Here is a 17938-nt window from a genome sequence, read left to right on the forward strand (position 1 = left end):
CAAGAGCTACAACGCACAGATGAATCCTACACATGGGCCAAAAGCTGGTTCAACGACAATGCTGCTGTTCTTGATTGGCCAGTAAAGTTCACCGACCTGAACTCCATAGACAATCTGTGGGCTGTCATCAAGAGGAAGATGAGACATACCAGAGCCAACAAGGCAGACGAGCTGAAGGCAGCTATCAAAGCAATCTGGCCTTACATTACACCTACGCAGCTCCACAGGCCGATCGCCTCCATGCCATGATGCCCAACCAAGTATTGAGTGCTTAGACATGGACATACTTTTCAGAAGCCTGACATTTGTGCTTTGCACATAATTTTTTGATTGGTCTTCTGTCATATTTTGATTATGCGACACTGAATTTGGGGTCCTGCGATAGACTGGCGACCTGTCTAGTGTGTACCCCGCCTCTCGCCCATTGACAGCTGGAGGTAGGCACCAGCACCCCTCACGACCCCACAAGGGATAGTCGTGTTAGAGAATGAATGGATGGATGAATTTGGGGTTTTCTTTACCTTTAAAGTATATAATCATCAAAATTACAAGAAATAAACGCTGGAAACATTTTTCTCTATATACCTTTCACTTTCTGAAATTACTAATAATGCAGTTTTATGCAATATTCAATTTCTTTTACATATACCTGCATCGTCCTTGAAGAACATGTCACAGAAAGTGAAAATTATTTAATTTATTATAAATAAAAGGTCAAGGTAGGTATGAATTCTTGCATAGTTGGACTGAAACTCAAACCCTGTGGCTCATAACACAGTTCAGTACAAAACCATAAAGGCCAAGGAGAGAATGATCAGCAACTCCCTTGTTTAGATGACTTTGACTTGAGACTTAATCATATTTTCAAAGTATTATTAGTTTTTGTGTCCCGAATAACATCAATGTAATGTGTTAATTACAAATCCAGGCAGGTAAACCTAATTGTTTATTTTATCTTCAGTATTGCATAAAAATACAACAGATGTTCAGGCCTTGAACAAATTGCAGTTAATTTAATGCTTCTGGGTCTAGCTTTAGCTCTCTGGATCTTGACCTTAATCTCTCACATTCTGTATATGCACAAATGTTCATTCGTATGCAAATAAATATAGACCATGCACTGCTTTTAATAGAATCAGGGCAGTTTTTCTTTTGAAAAAGCAACTTATCTCTAAATAGCCATGATTTTTTTTTTTTTACACAGTACTTTAAAACTTCCAATTATGTAACAAAGACACCTGAGAATCCATAATTTCTGTTGTCATCTCTCTGACTGCAACCCACAGCAGTGTGCACATATCTGGGTTTGAATGACTTAAAGCACGATCAAAGATGAGCGGCATCAAACGGCTCCTTGTATCCGCCTGGCAGCAGCCTCACAGCGACTTCTCTCTGCAAGGACGCCGTGCCGGTCAAAGAGAGGAACATAGCGGGGGGGGCTGCTCAGCATCCGATCAAACGTCCTGTTCGGTCAGGCTCAGTGACGCTTGTCCTTATCGGCTGTATGTTCTTGCTTTTCTGTCGGGGCAGAGGTCAGGGGCGGGGCCAGCCACAGACAGAGGAGGATGATGAGGTGACAGACGTGGAGGGCTGCGGAGCTGCTGTTAGTCGAGGGATAGGTGTTCCACGAAAGCTCAATCAGTCCCAGGATCAGTACCCTGCACACCAGAATAACGTGAAACATTATTATTCCCATGACACTTCAGCACAAGTTTGGGCTGCAGATTTAGAGAATCCACCTTACCGGAGCAGATGGGCCAGCTTCTTGACTCCTCCACTCCACAGCAGGTAAGGCAGCGTATGGAAGTACCACACGTAGAACTGGTAGTGCAAGGAGCGGCTGAAGCACATGCCGACGAAGTTAGACGTGAAGAGGATCAACACTATCTGTGGCTGGATGTTAAGGACTGACAGCACAAAGGAAGGGATTTCATGACTGTCATGCAATCATTTTTAGGCACTTTGAAACATTTACGTCACGCACAGCTTGGAGTTACGAATATATTTTAAATCTGAAGTATTAAACCAGGTTAAGAGCTGTGAAAGTGATCGGGTAACAAAAAGCAATGCTGGGTGGCCTATATATGATTTGTTTAGCCGTCGAGGCAAAAGAGTTAGTCAAAAATCCAGGGTAGCTTATTTAGATTTTAGTTTAATAAAAGGTAATTGTGTTAAAAGATATAGCCAGACCCTCCGCTCCAGAAATGCTCCCCGGTGCCACACTGTGGCAGCCCACTGCTCCCTAAGTACATGGTGACATGCAGAGGACTCATTTTATTGCAATGTACAAAAATGTTGCAAGTACAATAAAGATGATTCATATTACTCATAAACATTTAAGAGAAAAAATAGGATTTTCAACAACAAAAAAAAAAAGATTTTCCATTAAAGTTGGTCAAAGGATGCAGTGACATCTAGTGGTAATATTGCAAACTGAAGCTGAAAGCAACCATAATCTCTCTTCTGTGATGGTGTAATGTAGAAATTATACGAATAACACAAAAACACAAAAGACCCTCCCTGGAGGCAGATTCAGTTCTGGCTGACGTGATAATATTACAGACTTAAGAGTCTGAGAGACTCTAGGTCTTAAGAGACCTAGAGTCTCTAAAAGTAGAATGGGAGGCAGATCCTTTAGCTATCAGGCTCCTCTCCTGTGGAACCAACTCCCAGTTTTGGTCCGTGAGGCAGACACCCTGTCTACTTTTAAGACTAATCTTAAAACTTTCCTTTTTGACAAAACTTATAACTAGAGTGGCTCATGTTACTCTGAGCTACCTCTATAGTTATGCTGCTATAGGCTTAGGCTACTGGAGGATATCAGGATCTAATTTTCTCACTCTATAGAGTTCTACTGTTCTTCAATTATGCATTATGTGTTGTAATTTCTGCTTTAACTTTCTGTTCTCTCTCTTTTTTCTTCATAGTAGGTACACCTGGTCTGGCGTTCTGTTAACTGTGACATCATCCAGAGAAGAAGGCTCACCCGCTACTACCATCTAATGTAGAACAGATTACTAGATCAATGTGTGCTTCTGTGCTTTTTTGTCTCTCTTGTTGTGTCTCTGTTCTGTCTTCTGTAACCCCAGTCGGTCGAGGCAGATGACCGTTCATACTGAGCCCGGTTCTGCCGGAGGTTTTTCCTTCCTGTTAATGGGCAGTTTTTCTTTCCACTGTCGCTTCATGCTTGCTCAGTATGAGGGATTGCAGCAAAGCCATGTACAATGCAGACGACTCTTCCTGTGGCTCTACGGTTCCCCAGGAGTGAATGCTGCTTGTCGGGACTTTGATGCAATCAACTGGTTTCCCTTATATAGGACTTTTTTGACCAATCTGTATAATCTGACCCAATCTGTATAATATGATTGAACTTGACTTTGTAAAGTGCCTTGAAATGACATGTTTCATGATTTGGCGCTATATAAATAAAATTGAATTGAATTGAATTGAATTGACTTGGAGGATGAGAAGCAGGCTTGTTTGAAGGAAAAACTGTTTGTAAAGTCACAAATTACACAATCATGCTTATTTTCTTTTGCAATAGAAATGTCAAATATATTTAATTTGCATCCAACAAATCCAAGAATATATTCTGCTAAGGAAAGGATATGATCCACAGTGAGGTTCTGAGCAGGGATTTTCCTCTTGCTCGGTTCCTTAAGAAGCTCAAATATGCTTTCTCCTGGTCTGGTGAGAGAAAACAGAAATTACAGAAAAACAAATCGTAGTAACATGTTAATCTCTAAAATAACACAAAGCAGTTGAAAGTGGACTAAACACTGACATTTTGTTGACTCATATTTTATGGTACAAGTACAGCCATACAAGTAGCATTTTTTACATTACAACCCAAAGTATAAATCACATCATAAATCATATTCTAGGTTTGCTGGTTTAAATGCAAACAGGGATGCACAGAGAATTGGTGAAGGATCAAAATAAATCACATCTCATAAAGACAAAACTGGAATTCACCAGAACTCAGTTTTATAAACATCAGCGGTTGGAAATGGGCCGCAGATTTCTGATCGGTGCATCTCTAAATACAGACAACGCATTTACATATTTGTAAGTCCCCTAAACAAAAATCGATGAAATCTGGGTTTCTGAAGACGTGTTAACCCGGGTTAACGTGTCATTACCGCACAGCCGAGGTCCTCCTCACCTTTTCCAGCGGCGGAAAGCAAAGAGCAGGAGGGTGAGGAGGTGAGCGGCCAGCAGGAGCAAGTGGAAGTAGCGATTCAGGAAGAGCCACTCTGGCAGGAAGCGCCAGTTCACCGTCCACTTGAACATAAACTGACGGCCGAGGTCAAAGGCCCGGCTCACATAACCAGCAGGATTATCCAATAGGAAAGGCAAGCCCAGTAGAAGCTGTAACAAGCGACAGAAATATTGGGATTAATGTTGCTGAATTATATCAGTAACACAAGTGTCTTTTTTTTTTTCCCAGGTTTGCTGTTAAAAGGAGTATTCACCTGTATGGCTGCACATAGGGAAAGCTTCGGGATCGTTCTGATGAGACCAAATTCCCACACAAGGAGGAAAAGTAATCCAGGGGCAAAAAGAAGCACGTTCATCTTCACAGACACTGCTAAACTGTCAGAAAGAGGGAAAGATTGAGCTGTAATTTCATCACATCACTTCACAAAAGGCTACGATAAATCGGAATCCACTTAAAGGTATACTATGCAACCAGGGTTGATTTTCCAGCGAGGCTCCCCCCAGAGGGCGAAAGTAAAAGTGCACTGTCATAAAGATGCTCAGCTGTTCTGGTTTCTCCGTCAAGCCAGGTGTGGTTGTTGTGAGCTTAGCAGACAGGCGAACGCAACGAAAAGTTGAAAAAACGGCAGTACAAACAATGACTAACACAGTAAAAGTATGAATATCAGGGTTTCCCGCAGCGCTGCCTCGCCAAACTCCCGCTACCGCCTTGCCAACATAAAAAAAATAAATAAAAATAAATAAATAATAATAATAATAATAATAATAAAAAAACTCGATATGCTTGCATGTTTATTTGACGTTAACACGCGGTTCTTTGTTGTTGCTTTCGCGCATGCATATAGTGAATGGCAGGGCAAAAACACATGGAGTTCTCGCCGTAAAGCAAGACCGACTCTCGCGGTGTTGCACCAGACTTCTGAGCCTGTGGGTGCGGGCCGAGAGCTCTTGCAATTGCAAATACGGTATTTCCCCGACACACCACCAGGGCGGCCGAGAAAACCTTTGTTCGACCTGAAATGACTCATTTAATCATCCAAAACGGTATGGAACACATTAATTAACTGAAAAATGTTGCATAGTATGCCTTTAAACGGTGAAGTCTTAACATGAGCTGCTGCTACCACTTCTGGGAAAAGGTTCACACTTGCCTGAAAACACCGCAGCCCAGGGTCCAGTATCCATCCATAAAGAGATTGATGGCTGCGAACAGCAGCATCATGGCCACCGGATCGTTAAAGAGACGCAGCACGAAGATGGAATGGATCCGATATGAGGCACAGCACACGAAGAAGAACACGTACGGGGGAACCTGGGCGAAACAAGGTCAGAAAACGATAAAAGTGCATCCGGGTGTAGAGCAGTCGCTTTCCTCTTACGTTCTAGACGGCAAATTGAAGTTTTAAGGTGCAGCCGATGTTTCTGCCAGACGACCAACGGACCTTCTTGGTGCGGTTGTATATTCTGAAGACGAGCAGCAGCGTGACGAGGTAGAAGACTGCAAAAATGTACTGGCCCAGGCGGATGTTCACCCCGTGGCTGGTGATGTAGTACAGCGCTGCGAAGATGTAGACAAATCCAGCGGGGTACCTACAAGTCACATGAGGATCAATAGATCAACATGACCTGGACTGAAAGGAAGAGAGGCCTACGTTGCCAAAAAAAATAAAAATAAAAAAAGTCTTGGTAAAACTCACACCAAAGGGCCGGTGTCCCCTTTAAGCTGGGTGTAGTCGTAGGTGCCGTTGATGACCCCCTCCACCTCATCCATGTAAGCCTTCCAGTCAATCTCCGTGTCTGTCAGCATAGCATCATATTCATTTGTGTGTGTACATGTTTTTTAAGAGCAGTATTTGTGTTAATGGGGCTATGATTGCTATGACATGCTAGCCTCGTGAGACCATCCTGATCTCGCGAGCTTTCAAGGTTTCACTCGCAGATCAGTCTGGATACTCTCCGTTGAAGAAAATTTGGAGCCGTTCACCAAACGAACGTCCAATCAGCGTTGGCTTTGAGGCGGGTTGAGGTGTGACGCAACGGGAAGCGCGTCAGTTCAGTCTAAACAACATGGCGGCTTCAGCCGATGAAACTAGCGTTAGCGTGGCTATCGAGCAAGTTTTATCGGAATTACAGAGTATTTCTTTGCTGAGCTAACGAGCCTTTACCTGCAGCAGCAAGAGTAGCTTGGCTTGTGGTTGTGTTTTCGTCGTCGCTCTGTTACGAGCGACGACGAATCTGATTGGTTCATTTGGCTATCACCAACATAGGCCAATCAGCTAACCAGTATTTTCGCCCCTTCCCAAAATTACTTCAACGGAAGGTTTCCAGATGGATATGCGGAGCAAATCTATCTGGCGGAGTCAGGTAAATGACATGCAGTCATAGCCATACAGTTACCTAAAAAAAAAAAAGAGCGCAAAGAAGTTACAAGTAGTCTTTTAATAATTAAGTTTATCATTCTAATAATACAATCACAGCATGTCACAATAAAAGCTTAAATCTGTGTTTCCCACTCCTATTAGCCGAGATGCTAAATATCATTAAGGGTGGAGGGCATATTGGGATGGAGCAAAAAAAAGAAACCCGAGTTTATCATGATCATTCAGCTTTATAATCATTCAGCAACAACACTTAGATGTTTTGCTGGTAGGGCACAACACTAGTTTCGTGGAATCAAGGCATTAATTGCGATTTAGAACAAAAATACTTTTTATCCAACTGCTCTCACAAAAGAATAACAAGACTTATTCTCTCTGACACCTCTGATAATTGTAATGTCTATAACTCATATTAATGATAATATGAGTTATAGTCATAGCAGTCACAATAGATCTCAACTCCTTTTATATATATATATATATATATATATATATATATATATATATATATATATATATATATATATATATATATATATATATATGCTTTGGTCAGAACTTCTGTGACGGATCAAATGAGTAACATTTTCATAAACAACCACAAAACAGGCCACATTTTCTTTAGTTTTTTAACCTGAACTTAACTTAACTTGAATTTAATGTCTCTGAAAGTCCCTTGAGTGCTAATCTAGATTATATTTTCTCCTATAAATCTTGAGTAATGTTGTTGATATATTTAAAGGGGGGGGGGGGGCTATCTCCAAGTCATCTGGAAATCATATAATTAAAGAAAAGTAGGCTATATTTAACATAAAGCCATTCAAACAACTAGATTTTTTTACGCAAACATTACATCAAATACAAAAAAGAGAACTATGTTATAACTTTTGCACAAAACATGTACATATTCATTTTGTATGGACGTAGCTGAGGATATTGCACACTTATGTCTAGATTGTATTTCTATGTTAACATTTTATTTTTGGACTACTGTAGTTGAATAAGACATGTGTTATTCACTTTATAATCTCTAAATATGCATTTGTGCATTCATTCTATGAATAGACCTTATACAATTCAAACAAGTTACGTCTAATTTATAAAGCAACTCCTTTGTTTGTTTGTTTTTTGCATCCTGAAGTATTATTATTTAACCCCCAATTAAAAATATGTATTTTCTCCATATATTTGTTCCTTAAAACAAACGTGCCCGTTTGACACCGAGACATAACCGAGTGTAATCCAGCGACAGGTGGTAGAGTTCGGTTGACGCTTTGCTAATGCTAGCCACTTAGCATCCGGACGCCTTGAGAAACACGGGACCACAGAGGAGCATGCTAACTAGCAGCGCGGCTACTTACATGCCACTCTCTGTATGACCCAGAAGTTGATTCCTATCTCCAGGATCCACAGCACCGAAACGACCAGTAGCGTGTGCTCCGTCTTGAACAGGACCAGATGCTTGTCCTGCCAAAGCGCCTGGAGCTTGCCCCACAGCGGGGACGGGGAAGCGGGACCTCTCCTCCGCACACCTCCTGCCATCTCTGCGCACAGAAGCGACAAGCGACGTGGAGGAGGAGGAAAGGCCGAGACGTCACGTGACGGCTCCGTTGCCTACGTCACGTGATACGGGTTACGTAGCTCACGCAGATGTGTCGGTTTCTCAGGTTTCATTTCGTCCAGGTAACAAAAAATAATAATGATAATAATTATACAACTAATTGTACTAGGTTATTCAAGGACGCGTGTTTGTATCCCCTAATTGTCGCGACTCATATTGTTACTTTACGTTACAAAGCAAATAGACTGCAGAGGTCACTGCTGGTTCCTTTAAAGCGTTAGCATAGCAGCTAGCAAGAAAGACAATGCAAGGGGCTTTAAAGTCTAGAAATGTTTAGATGATAGCATCGTAGATAAAGGGCACGCACACAAAACAGCACAACTTCACACTATTTATTGAGGTTTTAGAGAAAACACTGTCTTGGAGACAATCTAACTTTCTGTCTTTAGACACAAACTTACAGACTGTAGCAATAATACACTTCAGTTGTTTATATAGCGCCGACACACAACACCTTTTTTTCCAGGGCACTTTACAAAGTCAATTCTATCGGGTCGCACAGACAGATTGATTAAAAAAGTTTTCTAGGTAAAGAAACCCAGCAGCTTGGATCGAGTCTTGTGGTATTGACTCCTGTAGGAGCACGTCGTTGCTAAAGGAACTGATTTTAAATGGGTGAATTTGTGTTTTTTCTTTTATGTTCCTTTTTAAAGGCCCTTCTAGGGTCGAACATTGCAAATTAGCCTTGGTTATAAATGTAATGCTTGTTGTACGCTTGTCCCTATCAAATCAATAAACTGAACTAGTGTCAGTGGGCAGTTGCTTTCTTTTTGTTGATGATTTTGCAGCATTTCCTCATACCGAGCATGCATGTAGCGACAGTGGAAAGGAAAACCTCCCTTAAACAGAAAGAAACCTGCAGCAGAGCCAGGCTCAGTGTGAGCAGCCATCTGCCGCAATCGACTGGAGGGGGGGTAGGGGATGCACAAATGTGCAGTTTTACTGCTCGCCTCATCTTTCTAAACCCAAAAAGGCTAAAATGCTGAAGAAAATCAATAAAATTTAAATGTCCCAGAAGGCTGTGTTACTATTTCTGTTATTAAGAATAACAAAGATTGCTCAGTCGAAATTCAGTGGGAAACCTACCATTGTTAGCATTGTTACCATAGTCTTGCAGTGCCTGCTCTCTGTAGATGGCAGTTGTTTTATCTGTTATGTGTGCTTCCCTTTCTGGTTTCAGAGCTGTGATAGGACCCCCAGGGAGAATGGATGGGTTTTCTCTGAGCCTTACAGAGGCAGTGTGCCTTGGGGCCAGCTTAGGCCTCTCAGGCGTCTTCTTCTATCTACACAAACAAAGCCGGAAAACTGTCAAAAAACTTGAAGTTAGTGTTTCCTTTTCTTTCTTCTTTTTTTTTTAAAGAAACATACTTTAGTAGTATTAGTGGAAAGTCTGACCGCTCATGCTTTAAGAGTGTTTTGAACCTTTGTTGATTGCAAATGATCCAGGTTGTCTGATGCTGTCTGTTGTCAGAAAGTCATCACATGCAATCTTGACAAGCTTAAAAGAAAATATAATCTTTATGACTACCGTAGGCATGTTGAGCATAACAGTAGGTAATATATATATATAAAAAAAAAACTATAGAAAAAAGTAAAAAATAAAATAAAAAGAATATACTTTTGCTGAGACGGTTGAAAGTACAGCCTTGTTTGGGAACTTGCACTTGTTAGCAGTTTTTCTGTAGAGCATATTTTACCAGTTTGTTTGTCTTTTTTTTTCAGAACGCTCCACACCTGAGTATAGATGGAAAACTCAAAGACCTTTTGAACGTCACTCCTGGGGGCTGCCTGCAGTATGTTGTGGTTGAAGGTAATAACTCGCCCGTTTTGATACAGACAGGAGGTGAATGCTTTGTTTTAGTGCAGTGGACGACATTTATGGCTCATATTCTTTGCTCCTGGGTGTGTTTATATACATATAGGTACGGTTAAACCAGTGGACGAGCCTCTGAAGAGCCAGTTTCACAAAGAGATTTCTGGCGTGTTGCAAAAATTTACAATAAAGGAGCACAGGCTGGTGTGGAGCAACATTTCCCGCACATGGTGAGAGTCAGCCTCCAATGGAAGGTCTTAGTAGGGTATCAATTTTCAAAATGTGTCTTCATATGTATTTTTTATTTATTTTTTTTGGAAAAGATATGAGTTTATTAAATTTGTAAATCAGAGGTAAAAGCACACATGGCAACATTGAAAGAACTGCAGTTTTAAACACTAGATGACAGTCTCACACGGAGCTACATGTTGAAACTCCTGAGGCTTTGACTTCAGATAGACAATTTGAAGAAGGAGGGAGACCAGAAGGAATGAGAGGTTTCCCACCAAAAGTTAAAGGAATCCCCCACAAACACACACATAAGAAAAAAAAGCAGTTGAGGAAGCTGACAGGACAGTCGTGTGAATGATGAATGGTGCACGTGTAATGCATGGAGCTCTGAGAACCTGATATTCTAGCCAGACAATGCTTGTGTTTTAAAATGTTTATTTTATATGTATTTATATAATATATTCCGTCATTTAAATAAACAATGGGGTTATATTAAATGTACCTTCGGACCAGCTTTCCTGTGACTGCTAAAGAAAGGTATCCCCACGTCATGATGCTGCCACATCCATGGTTGCTGCGTCCCCCTACGTATTTTCATATTCCCCCTTTTCATATTCTCACATACAGCAGTGGTTAGTATCTAGCTGCACTTACTCAGATTTTTTTTACTTGAGTAGAAAAATTTACTTTTAGGAGTAATTATATTGGACCTTACGTTTTAGTTTTACAGGAGTGACATTATTTTGAAGTAATATTACCAGCTGCTCTACTCACCTACACTTCACTGAATGAAGAAGAAACACATTTTAACAAAATAAAATGCAGACAGGCCCACAAACATACCTACATAACTTACGACATCATAAATTGAGACTTCACTGTCGTAATGTTATCACGCTGTGTTACCTGCAGGTCCAGTGAATATACAGTAAATACTATATGTGGTCACTGGAGGAACTTTGCATTGTTCAAAACATATGCGTTATTTAGGATTGGTATCAAAAGCGTTATGTTGTGGACAAAACATATTTTATTTTTTCACATAAGCTTAGTATTTTTGTGCAAATTAGCAAATTGTATCAGATGTTACTAGTACTTCAGTTTTACCAAATACTTTATTACTCTTCAATGATTTCTTTGGATGACTGCTTTTTACTTATAATTCATATATATATATATATATATATATATATATATATATATATATATATATATATATATATATATATATATATATATATATATATATATATATATATATTCTCCCAAAACATTGTAACAACATTTACAGGATGATATCAGAAATTCAGCCAGCACAAATTATTAGAAATATTTAAAAAACCTAACAGCTAAGGGAATAAAAGACCTCAGGTATCGGTTAGGTCTTGCTTTATGGGTATAAGTAAACCTTAGGAGCCTAAACTAAGGATCCTTAAGGATTTATGTTGCACTCTTTGTAACTGTTGTTCTGAAGACCAGATTAAGGTCTTGAAGTTTTCATCTATGATGCAACAAAAAAGCATGGAGAAGCATGGAGAAAGGAACGTTGCAACGTTTTGAAATACTTTTGCAAGGCACAGTATTTAAGTGCTTTGTTAGGCCTGACCTTGCACTTGTAAGCTCATTGATATCAATGATATCATCATGCATTTTTAAATCTTTGTTCATATATCTAGTTTATTGTAACCCACGTGACCGCCACGCCCCAACCACCTTCCCTTTAAGCCGTCCCTTTAACAGCTGGGAACCTCATGTGTATTTCCGGGTTTTCCACTGTGCTGCTGCTCACTGTTGGTTGTGGCGTCGGTTGTTAACAAAACAATCTCAAATCTCCAAATCGACTCATCGCTGAACAAATTCATCCCTAAAATTCGAGGATCTGCGGTTGGGCTTTGTTGATGCCTGATTTACCTTCTGATGAGAACAAGTAACATCCACTTCCTCAGACAATCCGTTACTCGACGGTCAGGTTTTTTTTCCTCCCCCTTCAACGGAGGATGGCGAGCTACCCACACACCACCTGGTGGTAGGAAAAGAGACACTTTCCACATAGGAAACAAAATAAACTCTAAGGGAGTATCTAAAAGGAAAGAACAATTCTCCCGTTGCTCTTGGACTTTTGAACTACATTTAGTTTTGAAGTATTATTATTTTTTCGATTGGGTTGGGTTTTTCCCCCGTCTTTGTTTCTTTTGAACAATTTACTTTTTGTTTAGTTTTTGTTAGTATTATTATTATTATTATTATTATTATTATTATTATTGTCATTATTATTATCATTATTATTTCTACTGCAATAAATAGCAATACAAACAAAGCTCTTTGCATCAGTTGCATCAATTATCCACCCAATCACGACTCCATGCCGTACCTATTTCTGATTTTATAAAGTGGTTAACACTAAGCCCTGCAGTCAGACCTGCGCACTTAATAAGAGCGTTACATTATTTTTTGCTAAAGAGAGCCGCTTCCTCTCCCTCTCTGTTTTGTTACAGGATGGAATCAGAACGCATCTTACACCAAAGAGTGAATATGGTGCCCTTTGTTCTGGTTGGATCAGACCAGGCTGCCGTCAAAGTCCAGTCCCCTCTGCAAGCGGATGGCGTGTACACAGAGATTACCAATGAGAAATTTCATCTGGCCAGTTATGGTTTGGGAGAGCTTGTAGGAATTTACCTCAGCGGAGAAAAGTCCAAAGGTCACCTGGAGATTGAAGAAATGCTTAAGGTCAGTGGTTAGATGAATCTAACACGTCTTACATTTAGGAGTTGCATGGTTTTGACGTTTCCTACTAAACCAAATGCAGCTGAAACCAGTAGTTTACATACACTATATAAAAATATACATAACTTTTTTTCTCCCTCACTGTCAGACATCAAATCTGAATAAACCTTTTCTTATTTTAGGTCTGTGAAAATTACCAAAATTATTTCTATTTGCTAAAAGCCAGAATAATGTGATTTATTTTTGACAATAATGTATTACTTTCTTCATATTCAGAAGTTTACATACACTAAGATCACGATGGCTTTAAATGATTTGGGGATGCCCGGCGATGATGTCATGTCTTTGGAAGCTTCTGATTGGTTTATTGACAACAATTGATTTGATTTGAAACACACCTGTGGATGTTTTGAAGGCACACCTAAAACATTCTGCCTCTTTGTGTAACATAATGGGGAAAGTAAAAACAAAATCAGCCAATATATCAGGAAGACAATTGTGGACTTGCAGAAGTCTGGTTCAACCTTGGGGGCAACATCTAAATGCCTGAAGGTGCCGCATTCACCTTTTTAAACAATTGTATGCAAGTAAAAACACCACGGGACTGTCCAGCCATCATACTGCTCAGGAAGGAGACGGGGTTTGTGTCTCAGAGATAAACCGTCTTTGGTCTGACGTGTGCATACCAACCCACGAACCAAAGCAGAAGACCTTGTGAAGATGGCGGCTAAAGCTGGTAAGTGTGTCAATATCCACAGTGAAACGAGTTCTGTGCCAACATGGGCTGAAAGGCTGCTCTGCCAGGAAGAAGCCATTACTCCAATATGAAACACAAAAAAGACAAATTGCACCTTGCAAATGCAAACAGGGACAAGGAAATACATTTTTGGAGACATGTGGTCTGACGAAACTAGAATTGAACTGTTTGGCCACAATGAACATGGTTACATTTGGAGGATGAAGGGGGAAGATTTCAAGCAAACACCATCGCAATTGTGAAATACAGCGGTGGCAGCATAATGTGGGGCTGTTTGGCTGCAGGAGGGACTGGTGCACTGCACAGAAATAGACGGCATCATGAGAAAAGAACATTAGGTGGAACTTCTGAAGCAACATCTCAAGGATTTAGTAGGAAAATGAAAGCTTGGGCGCAGATGGGTCTTCGAAACGAACAATGACCCAAAGCATACAGCCAAACTAGTTACAAAGTAGCTTAAGGATAACAAAGTCAATGTTTTGGCATGGTCATCACAAAGCCCTGATCTCAATCCTGTTGAAAATGTATGGGCGGAGCTACAAACTTGGCTCAGTTACACTGGTTCTGTCTGGAGGAATGGCCCAAAGTTCCTGCCAACGTTTGTGGAAAGCTAACCAACAAAACATTTGAACCGAGTCATACAGTGTAAAGGCAAAGGTACCAAATATTAACAAAAATTCATTTACACTTCTGACCTTTTAAGATAGTAATAAAACAATGTTGGAGAACTACCGTCATTTAGAAAATAGAAATAATTTTGGTAAACCTAACGGACATAACGGTTTATTCAGATTTCATGTCTGGCTGTGAGATAAAACAGCTTGTGTCTTTTTATATAGTGTATGTAAACTTCTGGTTTCAGCTGTATTTTTGACCACAATCCTAAACTCTTTTCTAGGTGGGCACCACTCTTACCGGCATCGGCGAGTTGACCCTAGACACAGACGGCACTCTGACTCTTCGGCCCCCCTCTGATAATTCACCGTACTTCTTGAGCTTGGCAGACTTTGAGACCCTGCGAAATGAAACGGACACCATAGCCGTTTGGTGGAAGGTGCTGGCCGTCGTCTCTGCCTTGGCGGGGACAGCGGTCCTCTTCTGGGCTGGCCTACGCTTCTACCGCACCGTACAAGTTCGCTGGAAACAGGAGCGAGAAATCAGGGAGTTTGCGCGGCAGCAGGCTGAAGCCGCAAGACTGCGTGCAAACAGAGCCAACGCAGAGGGTCCTCAGGATGGAGCTAACAGCAATCATGTGGAGAACGTCTGCGTGATCTGTCTCAGTGAACCAAGGGACTGCATCCTGTTAGACTGTGCGCACGTGTGCTGCTGCTACGTCTGCTTCCAAGCCCTCCCGCAAAAAACGTGCCCCATCTGTCGACAGAACATTGTCCGGGTTCTGCCGTTCTACCAGCCGTAGCGCACCTGTGTGACCATTTGACCCCAGCGCACTAAGGCTCTAAAATAAATCTGAGTTAAAAAGACTTACAAACTTCTTTTTTTTTTTTTTTCATTTAGCGAGGTACGATGTGAAACTGCACCTTCACCAACTCCCATCTCCCAGGCTCAGATTCCTCAGCTGATTCCTCATGTAAAGCAGATCACTGCTTTATATCAGAGGAAATTGACAGCAGCAAATGGATAAAATTGTGCACCTCACCCTTTTCCCACAGTGCTACTAAAAGCAAACATTTATTTCATTAGTCCCCTGGTCTTATCTATCGATTGTTCCCTTCAGGCTGTTCCACTAGCCCTGAAAACTGCCATTATCAAACCTCTTCTCCAAAAAAAAAAAAGCCACCCTCAATGCAGAAAAGCTTAAGACATACAGGCCTATTGAGAACTTTCAGTTCTTGTCTAAAGTTTTGGAAAAGGTCATTGCAGCATGCCTAGATGACCACCTTGCTGTCATGAGAAATTCAAGTCAGGCTTTTGCAGAGAAACAGCAGTGGTTAGGGTCCCAAACGACCTCATGATGGGGACTGATGCTGAGTCCCTCCCTGCTGACCCCCATAGACCTGACAGCAGCATTTGCCACAGTGGACCATGGCAGTCTACTCCGTCAGCTTCAATACACCACAGGCTGACTAACGCAGCTCTGGATTGGTTTCGCTCATGTCTTCTGAGAGATCAGAATCTCCATTGGGGAAGCCAGTCCACTGCTGGGTCCCTCAGGGCTTAGTCCTTGGCCCCACTTTGTTCGGCCTTTACATCGTCAGTATCCGCTCTCACCACCTGCATTGAGGAGTTAAGAGCATGGATGAACTCCAGTTTTCCGTGACTAAACATCTTCAAACTCAATTACTGCAATGCATTTTTAGACAGAGCACCAACCAACCATCCATCCATCCATCCATTTTCTGACTCGCTTATCCATCATGGGGTCGCGAGGGGTGCTGGAGAGCACCAACCAAACTCATCCAGAAAAGTCAGTACAAAACATCCCTCCCCTGGGTACCGCTACCACTGTGGATAGAATACAAGGTGCCCCTGCTTACCCACCACTGCTCCATCCTACCTCAGTCATCAACTTGGTTCGAAGAAACCCACACCGTCTCCATCCCCCCCTGGACTCAACTCTACACCATGGGCGACGTTGCCTTCTGCTCTTCCTCACCTCGTATCTGAAACGCTCTACCCAACTAACTGAGCCACAGACTGTGGAGCATTTTAAGAAAGAACTGAAAACTCTTTTTTTTTAAAAGTGCTATAGCCTTTAAATTATTTTTTTTCAATGTGCTGCTTTTAGGGATTGTTTGTCTTTTTCTCACTTTTGACCTCCTGTAGCACTTGCAAAATCTTACAAACCCGAGATTGTAAAATTCAAAGTGCGTTAGCAAAAATATATTATTACTATAACTGCTTGTGACAAGAAGATTGAAAAACCTGGGCATTTTTTTTAGCAATAAAGATGTTTATTTTTGGTAAATGTGCCTTATGAAGAAAAGAAGGCTGCTGCTGTATCAGTGTTAGAACTGTGCTGTATACGTTTGGTTTTAACCTGATTAAAAACAATAAAGGTTTTACTGTTGTAGTTAGAATTGTGCACTATACACAACATGTTTTGCATACGTGCTTGTTCCATCAAACTTAGACACGCGTCTAAAATCTAACTAACATACAGGAAAGGTCTGACTAATTTATCAAACCATTTTACTTTATATTTGAGTCGAGCAATCTGGAGGGGCTGGAAGCAGGGAAAACTCTCAGTAGGCCCCACCCCCCCATTTACAGTTACAAAGCTAAAATCAAAATATATTTGACAATGATTTCAAGAAAATTTCAATTTTAAGTTCAGATGCTTCTCTATGTATTTTTACATGAACCAATCTGATAATGTTTTTTTTTTCCTAAGCAACTAAACTAATAAACGGATGAACTCAGGTTTCATATGTACCATGTAAAGGTGATACTTTGGATCTCATGAAACAGGGATGTTACTGGGAAACAAAGGAGTAATGCAGGTAATGCCATCGTATTAGGCTCATTACCAATGGAGGTACATGAGCAGACCTAGTTTTGGCCTTTAGAACTGCTTTACATCTTATTTGCATTGGTTTAAAAAGTTTGGGCATTGACAACATGGCTTTGCACAGTAGCTGCCAAGGTTGTGGCCTCAATAACCACAATGTAAATCTTTTTCCAGCACATCCCAAAGGTGATCTACTGGATTGAGATCCGGAGACCATTGGAGTTCGGTGAACTAATTTTAAGATTTAAAAAAAAATGTTCTGCGATGGGTTGAGCATTGTGACATTGTGAATTATTCTACTAAAAACTTGTCATCGATAGCCGGGTGCACTGAGGTGATAAAGAGCCCACAACAATACTTGGGTAGGCTGTGATGTGTGATACGTGTTTGCCTGGCATAAGGGGCTCAGAGTATGAGGAAAAGGTTTTTCCCACTTTGTTACACCACCAGCAGCCGGCTAAGCAGTTGCACAAATGCTTTTCCTACCGTCTGAATGAGGCAGCGGACAGAGGCCTATTGACCAGGCAATCATTTTCCAATTTCACTGTCCAGTCTTAGTGGGCCGGGCTAAATCTGTTGCCTTGGGTTCCTTTTCCTAGCAAAAAGCAGCAGGTGTCACCCACAGCAGTTTATTAGAAAGAGCCCCATGTCTTCAAAAAACAAAACAACAAACAAAATCTGCAGCATTTGTAATGATATCGAGCAATTTTCTCTTTTTTTATTA

The 17938-nt window shown here is 41.0% G+C and overlaps 2 protein-coding genes across 2 annotated transcripts; one reads left to right on the plus strand and one right to left on the minus strand.

The window, feature by feature from the left end:
• Positions 1-928: 928 nt before the first annotated feature.
• alg3 (ALG3 alpha-1,3- mannosyltransferase) lies at positions 929-8174 on the minus strand. Its single transcript, XM_012853641.3, has 9 exons — positions 7961-8174; positions 5919-6018; positions 5664-5811; positions 5373-5533; positions 4476-4596; positions 4166-4371; positions 3611-3687; positions 1745-1889; positions 929-1658 (listed from the first exon to the last, which is right to left on the minus strand). The coding sequence occupies exons 1-9, from the start codon at positions 8139-8141 to the stop codon at positions 1478-1480; spliced, it is 1320 nt and encodes a 439-aa protein (XP_012709095.2). The 5' UTR covers positions 8142-8174; the 3' UTR covers positions 929-1477.
• Positions 8175-8183: 9 nt separating this feature from the next.
• Positions 8184-16783, plus strand: mul1a (mitochondrial E3 ubiquitin protein ligase 1a). The gene is made up of 6 exons (XM_012853642.3): positions 8184-8282; positions 9401-9542; positions 9943-10030; positions 10143-10263; positions 12760-12991; positions 14644-16783. Exons 2-6 carry the CDS (start codon positions 9426-9428, stop codon positions 15160-15162), a joined length of 1077 nt encoding a protein of 358 aa, XP_012709096.2. The 5' UTR covers positions 8184-8282; positions 9401-9425; the 3' UTR covers positions 15163-16783.
• Positions 16784-17938: the final 1155 nt, after the last annotated feature.

This window comes from Fundulus heteroclitus, chromosome 6 (genome assembly GCF_011125445.2).
Source record: "Fundulus heteroclitus isolate FHET01 chromosome 6, MU-UCD_Fhet_4.1, whole genome shotgun sequence".
Classification (NCBI taxonomy): Eukaryota; Metazoa; Chordata; class Actinopteri; order Cyprinodontiformes; family Fundulidae; genus Fundulus; species Fundulus heteroclitus.

Bases quoted from the DNA above. Each gene is read 5' to 3' on its own strand.
- mul1a (XM_012853642.3), top strand. From the start codon at position 9,426: ATGGATGGGTTTTCTCTGAGCCTTACAGAGGCAGTGTGCCTTGGGGCC. The intron at 10,031-10,142 runs GTAATAACTCGC...ATATACATATAG, and splicing joins GCAGTATGTTGTGGTTGAAG to GTACGGTTAAACCAGTGGAC. The intron at 10,264-12,759 runs GTGAGAGTCAGC...GTTTTGTTACAG, and splicing joins AGCAACATTTCCCGCACATG to GATGGAATCAGAACGCATCT.
- alg3 (XM_012853641.3), bottom strand. From the start codon at position 8,141: ATGGCAGGAGGTGTGCGGAGGAGAGGTCCCGCTTCCCCGTCCCCGCTG. The intron at 5,812-5,918 runs GTGAGTTTTACC...TGTGACTTGTAG, and splicing joins GGGGACACCGGCCCTTTGGT to GTACCCCGCTGGATTTGTCT. The intron at 3,688-4,165 runs GTGAGGAGGACC...TTCTCTCACCAG, and splicing joins GCTTTCCGCCGCTGGAAAAG to ACCAGGAGAAAGCATATTTG.